At 42.3% G+C, this 10,028-nt stretch overlaps 3 protein-coding genes across 9 annotated transcripts; 2 read left to right on the top strand and 1 right to left on the bottom strand.

Annotated features, from left to right (window-relative positions):
* Positions 1-1,188: 1,188 nt before the first annotated feature.
* On the top strand, positions 1,189-4,702 carry LOC115743207 (probable serine/threonine-protein kinase PBL19). 3 transcript variants are annotated; one of them, XM_048275883.1, is made up of 5 exons: positions 1,189-1,376; positions 1,789-2,327; positions 3,141-3,401; positions 3,708-3,830; positions 3,983-4,702. In XM_048275883.1, exons 2-5 carry the CDS (start codon positions 1,974-1,976, stop codon positions 4,409-4,411), a joined length of 1,167 nt encoding a protein of 388 aa, XP_048131840.1. In that variant the 5' UTR covers positions 1,189-1,376; positions 1,789-1,973; the 3' UTR covers positions 4,412-4,702. The 3 variants fall into 3 exon arrangements, with proteins under 3 accessions (XP_048131840.1, XP_048131841.1, XP_030533780.1); XM_048275884.1 differs by having other exon boundaries at positions 1,189-1,418; XM_030677920.2 differs by lacking the exon at positions 1,189-1,376 and having other exon boundaries at positions 1,434-2,327.
* A 531-nt stretch (positions 4,703-5,233) lies between these two features.
* On the top strand, positions 5,234-8,616 carry LOC115743212. 5 transcript variants are annotated; one of them, XM_030677925.2, is made up of 3 exons: positions 5,234-5,473; positions 5,564-5,674; positions 8,555-8,616. In XM_030677925.2, the coding sequence occupies exons 1-2, from the start codon at positions 5,406-5,408 to the stop codon at positions 5,670-5,672; spliced, it is 177 nt and encodes a 58-aa protein (XP_030533785.1). In that variant the 5' UTR covers positions 5,234-5,405; the 3' UTR covers positions 5,673-5,674; positions 8,555-8,616. The 5 variants fall into 5 exon arrangements, with proteins under 5 accessions (XP_030533785.1, XP_030533787.1, XP_030533789.1 ...); XM_030677927.2 differs by having other exon boundaries at positions 5,564-5,696; positions 8,555-8,614; XM_030677929.2 differs by lacking the exon at positions 8,555-8,616 and adding an exon at positions 8,131-8,252.
* LOC115743206 (beta-amylase 3, chloroplastic) lies at positions 6,919-10,028 on the bottom strand. Its single transcript, XM_030677916.2, has 4 exons — positions 9,442-10,028; positions 8,892-9,102; positions 8,179-8,289; positions 6,919-7,942 (listed from the first exon to the last, which is right to left on the bottom strand). The coding sequence occupies exons 1-4, from the start codon at positions 9,966-9,968 to the stop codon at positions 7,151-7,153; spliced, it is 1,641 nt and encodes a 546-aa protein (XP_030533776.1). The 5' UTR covers positions 9,969-10,028; the 3' UTR covers positions 6,919-7,150.

The raw sequence follows: 10,028 nt of genomic DNA, 5'->3' as shown, positions 1-10,028 counted from the left end.
GGGTTTCTAAGGTTATGGTTTGGTCAGAAGCTTTGGTCCACCAAAGTCCACTCGACTGAAACCATATCAACAACCTACATGGAAAAACCATAACATGTGCATTTATAACCTTAGTCCACACGTTTGATTTCTTCGGAGAAAAAGAAAATGATTGGACACCATATAGCAGTTGTCAAATTAGCCATGTTCCCGGGAAAGGGAAAGGTAATCCATGCGCAGACTGACTCGCAAATTATCCAGCTCCATAGAAGGTCGGTCGATAAACATTTCAAAGGGGCTCCTCCTGCCACCCCGTCCAGGAAAGGGCATTGTGATTAGACCCGGTGCTCAAATCGAAACATTAGGCATCGTAAGTATGTACGCGAAGCATTTTGAATGGTGATGATTTCACTAATTGCTGAGCAATCAATAGCCACCTAACTTCTTACCTAAAAGGGTGATTCTCCCAACCATCAGAATAGTTGAAATCAATAGGGAGATTGCAAATTAATCGAGAAATTGCATTTGAAGCGAACATGTTGTGGCTCCGATCGGAGTCAAATTTGCTTCCGTGAACCAAATTCTACTTGATTATATTTCAAAGTATTTCAGGACAACCTCGGGCAATAGTCGGGTTTGGTTGGTCTCGTTCGATAATATGATTTATCTCATCTTATTAGTTGACTCAGAATATATTGGAGAATATTCAATAATTTGACCTTTTGAAAGTATAGTGCCATATGCCGAGTCCACATTGATTTCAGACTCGAGTTGGAGGGCCCTCCATCCATTGAGTCAAGTGATTCGCTATCGATTTTTCTTTTTTTTTCATTTTTTGGGTGAACCACAAAAAGTGCTCTTGGTGGACAAGTTGACGAGCATTGCACATGTAGAATCTAATATTATTACACATGATCCTGGTGACCTCTGCCTCTTGTTTCATGTTGTGCATGGAACCTTACTAATACCATGTGGTCTTGTATAACAAAATCTTAGTCCCCAAATACAAAATTCATACCGTATGATCTCGTTATAAACAAAATTTCACTCCCCAAATGTGAAAAATCCCTCAATTCGTACGACAGTGGGCCCCACTTTTTCTTGGGTAATGGACAGCGGATGCACTCAAAAACAGCACCACGTTCTTTTGCACAATTCTTGTCGGGCCCGCCCTTCTTGTCGTTTGGGGCTTTAAGGTTTCGTGCCACCGTTTCAAAAATGCAAGACCGAAGTGCCCGTTCTCGCCGGGTGCCCACTGTCCAGAGGAGGCGATCACGACTCTTTGTCCAAAGTCAAGATTCAAAGGCTCACGGCACCTCACCGAGCGAAGCCCTACGCGCTTAGATGGGTGAACACAGAGGGCAGGACGATCGATGGAGAAGGAACAGATATGAAAGGTCATCTTGGTCTTCTCGGTCTTCGATATCGTTGAACATCAGGTCAATCTCTCTCTCTCTCTCTCTCTCTCTCTCTCTCCCTCATCCATGGATGGTTGTTGAACTTGAATGGATTGATGAGCTTTTCGCAAGACGAACTCGTTTTTCCTTTTTCATTTTCTCATCTGGGTTTTGTTTTGCTGGTTCTCTCTCTCTCTCTCTCTCTCTCTCTCTCTCTCTCTCTCTCTCTCCTGCTTTTCTCCACTCTTGGGGTTCAAATTCCACGCTCTCTCTTCGATGACACGGCTTTCACACCTCGCCCCTCTCGCCTCTCTGAAATTTCAATCTTCTTCTGCTCAATTTCCTGAGCTGAATTCTCCATCCAAGTTTTGTTTTTTGAGCTGACTTACTATCATTGCTTGTTCCCTTTCAGGCACTTCCGCGGATTCATCAACTTGGGTTTTATTGCTTTTTTATCTCGCTTATATACTCCTCTTTTTCGCTGCAAAAGATCTCTACCTGGCAAAGCATTTGCATCCTCTCTGTCGTAGACAGCTTGATCTTCCCAAAAAGGTTGAACTTGGGTTCTGTTCCTAGGATTTTCATAAAGGAAAAAAGATGAAGTGCTTTTACTTCAAGAACAAATCCAAGTGCAAGGACAAAGCTGTATCCGCCCCGGAGTGCGGAACCGAGCGAGAACCCGGCAATTCGGCAGCGAATCGGACGACGAAGTCATTGAGCTCATTGCCATCCCCTAGAAGAAGCATAACTGAATTGTACAAAGAAAAGCAACACGCTTTGAGAGTTTTCGCCTACGAAGAGCTGAGGCAAGCCACAAATGGATTTAGCAGGATGTTGAAGATCGGTGAAGGCGGTTTCGGGAGCGTCTATAAGGGCACTGTTAGCCCTCCCAATGGTAAAGGTCGCCCTCTCGTGGTTGCCATCAAAAAGCTTAATCAGAATGGATTGCAGGTGATGAGGGCTTTTGTAGTTCAATCATTTTTATCAGTGTTGAATTCTTGTAGATTTTCTCACATCTTTGTATCATTGGCCTTCTTTAGGAAGTCGGGCCTTTCTGTGATGTTGCTTGTCATTGCATTGGTTCTGTAATCTACAGTTTGATTTAATAAGTCATTTAGTCTCCTAAACTATGATATTGTTTGCAGTAGATGGGGGATATGGATTGACAGACAAAGACAAAATTGTAGTAGATGGAGGATATTGAATAGGCGTTTCACTTCGTGAAGATGCAGTTTGATAATTTTTTTTGGCTGATGGCATTTCGATAATGCATAGTCTCATCTACTTGTCTTAGTTATTGATTCGGAGTTCATGATTTGATATGGCTAACGGCAATGAATTCAGATTTAATCAAGTCGATGTCCGATTTGATGCCTAGTGTGAGAATTTTCCTAATATTACTGCAAATGAACACAGATGATGAAAGCTGGCGCGAGTGGCTATTCTTAGGAATAATTAGGAAAAATTCTGAAAAATGAGTGAGGATGTGAAAATCAGTACAACATTTTGCACTTGAGAGGATCATCAGCCTTCACATCCGGTTGCCGGCATCATTTTGGGCATTAAATTCAGGAGATTATGGTGGCTCCTGCTTGGCAATATTACCTCTTTCTAAGGCACTATTTTTGGTTTCCTAAGGTTGAATTCGATGGATAAATAGCATCGGCACAATTTCATTTTCTCAATTTAGCTGTATCTACTGTCTACCATCCAGACCTGCGGATCGATTTCATTTTCTAATGGGTGTTTTCTTTCAATGTGCAGGGTCGTAAAGAATGGCTTATGGAAGTTCAGTGTCTTAGCGTCGTGAATCACCCGAACCTCGTGAAGCTTTTAGGATACTGCTCCGTGGAAAATGAAAGGGGCGTGCAGCTCCTGTTGGTTTATGAGTTCATGTCGAACCGGAGCTTGGACGACCACCTCTTCAACAGGGCTTTGCCTACTTTGCCATGGAAAACTAGATTAGAGATCATTCTTGGGGCAGCCGAGGGACTGGCTTATCTGCATGAGGTCATGGAACCCAAGGTACAACTTATGGCCAACACAATCAAGTTAGTTGACAACATGATCGTATCTGGTTCAATTAGGGTGTCTTTTTGGTGTCTGAATAAATGATGCTCTAACTTCGTCTATGTATGTGATGGTATGATCTGATGAGCATTTTCGGTAGGTTCTTAAGGCACGTGAGAATGGTAATGTACTAAATGGATAGGAATTTTCCTATCCGTCTTGTAACTTGTCCTCTGATACAGCTTTGTTAGGTGTTATTAAGCTGGAGTCAACTGTCATGTCTACATATCGCTGAAGCAATTCCCTTGACTGATTGTGCAGGTGATTTACCGAGATTTTAAATCATCCAATGTCCTTTTGGACGACAACTTTAGGCCAAAGCTATCTGATTTCGGGATGGCAAGAGAAGGGCCGGAAGATGACCGCACTCATGTGACTACAGCGGTAAGAGTTATTGACTCAAACCTGTGTTTAAGACACATTTTTCTGTTCTTTAGGCATCAATGTGAAGCATGATTAATAATCAGTAAAAAACTGAGAATCGTCATTGTCATAGACTTGACGGCATTTTCCCTTCTTGTGATAACAATAATCAGGTGGTGGGAACATACGGTTATGCTGCACCGGAATACGTCGAGACAGGCCACCTCACAATCCAGAGCGACATATGGACGTTTGGGGTGGTGCTCTACGAGATCCTCACAGGGAGGCGGGCGGTGGAAAGGAGCCGCCCACCGAAGGAGCAGAAGCTCCTGGACTGGGTGAAAGATTACCCTGCTGACAGCAGGATGTCTATAATGATAATGGACCCGCGGCTACGCAACCAGTACTCCTTCGCTGCAGCTAGGACAGTCATGAAGTTGGCGGAGAGTTGCTTGTGTAAGAATGCAAAAGACAGACCCACGATGAGCGAGGTGGTCTCGACCTTAAAGCAGGCAATAGAGCAATCAGGAGAGACAGCAACTTCTGCCACTGGGAATGCCGAATCATCTGGTACTAGGAAAGTCGGTCAAAGCAGGAAGTAACATGAATCAATATAATCCCAGGAGTTGTGTTTGTTTCGCGTCAAGATCGTTACAAGTAAATAAAGTATCTTTAGAATCACAGAGAACGGAACTATTGCGAGACGAAGAGAGAGGCTATGTGGATGCGTGACGGAATCTGTTCATTTTATGTAAATGTAGGAGTCATTACGGAGTTTGTGAGGGGGAACTTCAGGGTATTAATTTTTATTCTTTCCATCTTCTTTCTTGTGGTCGTTGAGAATTTGAGGAATGTTGTTCGCATTGCTTTGTAAATCAGCCTTTTCTCCTCCTCTTTTGACTTCCAACGCTGAGATGGAGTTTGTACACTTACAGATGTCGGATCAGCAACTCAACTCAAGAGGATATGTACCTTTTTAATTACTGTAATTAAGTTTTAAAAATCTTCTACAGAGCTACAACGAAGTCTTTCTAATCACCATCCCTCCTTTTTGACTTAATAGGAAAATGTTGAATAGCATTCTTGAACTTGAATAAATAAATAAAAAATATTGAACGTTGTCATATAGTTTAGAAATTAATTGAACACGTATTAAACATAATAAAAAAATTAAAAGTTCAGAAATGATATTACACATTGAGCTAAAGTTCAGGTCACACTGAATTAATTGTAAAGTTTAGGGATCACAATGTCTGTTGAGCCAAAATTAAGAGATAATAAGTTAAGAAGATGCTTGTTGAAGACTGGGCTTAAACAGTCATTCTGGGCCCTGGGCCCAGTTCATCCAGGCTTCTTTTTCTCGTCAGGTTTCCTGGGACTTCTCTGTCTCTTATTTGTTTTTTGGGGCGGGGGAGGGAACTCCTGGACATGGATTACTTCCACAAGCTGGAGAGAGCGAGGCGAATGCAGCTGCCAACTGCACCCTAAACCTTCGATTTGCCTTTAAACCCTGCAAAAGCCTCGCCGATTTCACTCGCTTTGTCCCCCCCGACCTCTCGTTCGCAGGCTCTTTGAAGAGCCCCAATCTCTTCTCTGATGAAGAAGACCTTCACGCTCCTCCACACCGTCGCCGCCGCGGGAGTCTTCTCTGCCATTTCCTTCTGGTAACGTTCGCTCCCTGTCTTTACCGTATTTGGACTAAGCTCCTCGATCGGAGCTCGAAGTGATGTCCTAGTCGGAACCTCTTGGTCTAGGTACGGGTTCATGTTTGGGAGGGAATCGGCTCGCAAGGAGCTCGGCGATCTGATCGATGGTCTTCGAAGGAACAGCGACGGCGGCGCAGATTCCGCGTCTCACACGTGAAAGTACGTCTTGTTTGATACTCAGGTTCAGTTCAGACCTTGGCGTGTGCTGTTTTTTTCGGGTCGGTAGTTGCTTTAGATTTTAGCATTGATGGTGGCGAAAAATGTGTTTTCTGATTTGCCCGCTCGGATTTGGTGACTATGAAAGGAATGTGAAATGTGGTTTCCGATTTTCGGTGAATTTAAGGTAGTCTTGTGATAAAAAGGTGCGGTAACAGAGTTTCGTGTCTACTCTACTTGAACGCTTACCATCTGAAAACACGATCAATTCGCGTAATTTGATTTCATGCTTCTTTTCCTCCCATCTACTGTCAAAAGTTATGGAAATGTACACAAGCTTCTAACCGAGGCTGCATTACTCCCTTTTCATATCCTAATAGTGCTGCCATTCCCTGCTTATTATCAGATTGGAACATCCTTTTTCATGTCTCTGTATCCTCCTCTCTTAAACTGGAGAATCGATACTGCAGTGCTAAGAAATAGCGTATCCAAAATGCTCTAAATAGTTCATTTCTAGGCTATAAGCTTTGCATCCTTGTAATTTCCAAGTTGAAGGACTTTTTCCCCATGCTATGTCTTCTCAATCTTATGTCACTATCAGCAATTAGTCAGTTACTTTTGCTACCGGTATGCGGAAGAGAGTTTCGCTGCTCAAAAGTTGGCCTGCACATCTTGTTTTTTTTCCTATTTTGAAAAATAGATAAAACCTATATATCAGAAGTGCAATGACCGCCTCTGTCATTCACGTTATACATTAACCTCGAAAAGCATGTGGACATTTGATAAGTGGGGTTAGGCTGATTAGCATAGAGTAGAGTACTCTTTGTAGTGATGTGCAATTCATCCATATTGTAGACATTATAGCCTTCAAGGTGTGATATCAATAGTAGGTCAGAACTTTGAAGCCCTTATGCAAATGTCTTTGTATTCATTTTATTAATAATTTCTTTACACACTGCAGATCTTGTGGATAATTTAATGGCCAGGAAAGTTAGAGTTCTGGATTTTCAGTTTAATATATTGACATGGTACGTGTCATCTTTTTGAAATGGATGAAAAAGAAGTAGCAGCCAGCCCTACAACCCTTCAAAAAAGGCAACAAGAGAAGAAACGCTCACAAATTTTTCCTCTGCTGAGTTTTTTGCGGGAGAGACAAACTGAAGAAGGAAATTATGGAACACAAATCGGTCTTGCATACAGAAGTTGCTATTATAGTTCAGATTCTGTCAGCCAAAGAGCAAACAAAATTTGAGAGAAAAAGACGGACTATAGTAAACCCAGATATTGGGTCTACCCCTCTTCCTGTATATGGAAATAATCTTGAAAAATTACATTGACTGACCCATACATCTGTCGAACTTTCGTTTCTAAATACTTGGCATGCCATGCCAGAAAATTTGTTTTATATGCGCTAGAGTAGTATATTCTTCTCCCCAGTATGCTGCATAATCATACATCAACGTGCCCATTAATTTTTTTCTACACAAGAGCAGCCTGCTTGATTTTGGTGGCACTTTTCTCTTTGATCAAACCAACGTAAAGGTCAGTCCTGCCCAAGTCGGACTCGGATAGTCTGTTGTTCCGACCACCTTCGGACATGCTTTTCACAAACCCGACTAAGTTTCGCCAGTTGTTCTCTTCAAACAACATCTTATTCAATCTCAAATATGTGAAAGCACTCAATGAGCTGCCAGAATCTGACCTACTTGTTGAGAGAACTTGTGCATATGCACCTGCATCATATCTCTCCAGTGCATTCTCCCCAGCAAGGTCTACTCCTGCAGTTTTAGCTGCCACCTTTACCTGTCGAACTAACCCTTCTGGAGAGCAACTTGAGTGCTCAGGCTGTTCGCCATCTCTCATTTCCATGCACGTGAAGTTCAGCACAACTCCATGTTTTCCCATCATTTGTGCAACTGGGAGATACCCATCATGATTTCTGGTGTTATAGTATCCTGCTGTCAATTCTGCTGCATGGGATCTTGTTCTGTAATGCCAGTGAATACCAGCCACTTTTCCTGAGAGTATTGCTTGGGTTCCTTGGAAGACTCCTTTTGCAGCTGCTAGGATTCTGTCACCGTGCTCTAATAGCTTTTCAGAGTACCATTCTAGGAAGAACTGTCCGTACTCAGTGTTCCATGTCCCTTCCCGTCTAAAGAACCCAGTTTCTTCGGGAAACTGATTGTATTGTCCAGAGTCATGGGGCCCATTCTCTCCCCAGTTCATGTGCCCTAGTGCCTCTGCTGATGCTTGCAGTGAAGCTCTCATGTACTGCATTAAGACAAAGATCAGTGTTGACAGTGAGATTTACCGGAATTCAGTGATAGAAGTTACTGTTCATGCTTATTGATTTAATCATCGACTAATTTATCGGTACAGTATTTTATGGTTTATCTGTTACTAGTTGATTTTGAGCAAGAAGTGCTCATTGTTCTAATTTAATCATTGGGCTTTTCCAGAAACAGTGGGGTCAGTGTAGATTGAGAATAACTTGTCCGAACATTTACCTTGTCATAGCACTGGAATTCTCCAATTCCAGGAAACCTCCACGTTCCATTACTTTCAGGATAAGATGGATATCTCAATTCTCCGCAAGGACCCATTCCAACTTGAATTTCCTGCAGTGAAAACAGAGATGAATACGTATGCTTCAAGAAAAACAGTTATATACTCCTGGTAGGAAAATGTTAGCACTTACTACTATGTAGTCAGCTGAGGATATTTCAGACATGTTTTTAGATGTCAGTGGTCCACCACTTGGATAATAGCACACTTGTGATATTTTGATGCTATCTCTTCATGATTCGATTTTTATCTTTTGTTCATTTCTTATACCTTCACTAATTACTCAGATGCACCTTTTCTGCTTGATTGCTCATGTAGGATCCATTCAACTGTGTCCAAGTGGCTCACAGAACTTCGAATTCCTATATAGTTTGATTGCTAATTCTAAGGCAAAAAGCCTGGTTCATGATTAAGCTTTGGCTTTAGGATGGGAATGTTTTGAAAGGTAAATACATATTCAGGGGAAACAAATATGAAGATGCTGCTACAATGTTTTCAATTTGAGAAATCATGCGATATTATGTGTCCGAAAATATCTTCGTTAGATCTGCTATTACTCCTAAAATGTGTACTTTGCTGGCTGCTTATAAGGATTGAATTAAATATCACATTTAGCTAGTAAATTAAGCAATCATTGGATGTGATTGATGCTTACCACGATAACACTGCCCAGGAGACCACTGAACCTGTCCCGGAAGCTTCGCATATAATCTGCGTAGACTTGAACGGGTGTTCTTCCTTTCAGCACTGGCAGGGAATCACAACCCAAGGAGATGTACTCGGGATTTCTTCTGCCAGATCTGTCTGTATAGACCAGGTCAGGATTCTTACTGATTTCTTCGAGTACCCATGGAGGTAGAGGAATGCTAGAATCAACGAACAAAAAAGTTTTTACAACCTTCGTACATGGCACAGTCAGCAAAGGGAAAAGTTATCCGTAATTTAAGACCGTATTGATCTGAAGTTCCCGAATAAGGAATTAGAAAATGCATGAATTGGGTAATTGCAGATTTTTCTGTTTGAGACACTAGCTCAGCTTAGCGAGCCTACCTGACAACAAGAAGATTCTGATGACTCTAATACTAATTCAGCCAAGGTGATCTATCTTCGTGATGAAGATAAGTAAGAAGCGATTAGGATTTCGATTCTCGACTTAAACTGGTAAATAAATGAACTAGGAAAGATGCTTCGAATTTAACCCTTACCTGCAAGAATCACCGACGTTGCCTCCGCACTGATGAAAGGACATGACTACTTGAAGCTTCAAACCATGTCTTGCCACCATCTGCACGAGTTCGGCATACCCTTCCCAGTTATACTTCATCGGTCCATCTTTCTCCACCAATCCCCACCAAGCGTCCGCCATCACCCCTTCAACTCCCGCGCTCTTTAAAGCCATCAAGCTCGCATTCATAGCCCGCGGCTTGTTCAAACTCCCTCCGAGCGTCACTGTGTCGAGAGGCAACATTACATACACCGGAACCTTCTTGCCATTTGGGCGATGAGAAACTGACGAAGCATGAAGCTTTTCCGATCTATCATTTCTCCTCGCCTCTGCAATTATGCCTCCCTCCACTGCCTCGAGCATTGAATTTTTCACTCGAGGGCGTCGTGAGGGCTTTATTTTTTTCTGGGTGAAGCTAACCATGCCCGAAATATCATCGGGCGTTTTGAAAGATTTGTTATCTTTTAGATTGATGAAAGACGTGGAAGAACGTAGCGTGAGAGCCATTTTGGTTCAAGATTTGTGGAGGGTGGGGAAATGTAGAAATGGATGGAGCATGTGCCTCTA

This window comes from Rhodamnia argentea, chromosome 3, assembly GCF_020921035.1.
Source record: "Rhodamnia argentea isolate NSW1041297 chromosome 3, ASM2092103v1, whole genome shotgun sequence".
Taxonomy (NCBI): domain Eukaryota; kingdom Viridiplantae; phylum Streptophyta; class Magnoliopsida; order Myrtales; family Myrtaceae; genus Rhodamnia; species Rhodamnia argentea.
This window is presented reverse-complemented; position numbering and strand designations above follow the sequence as displayed.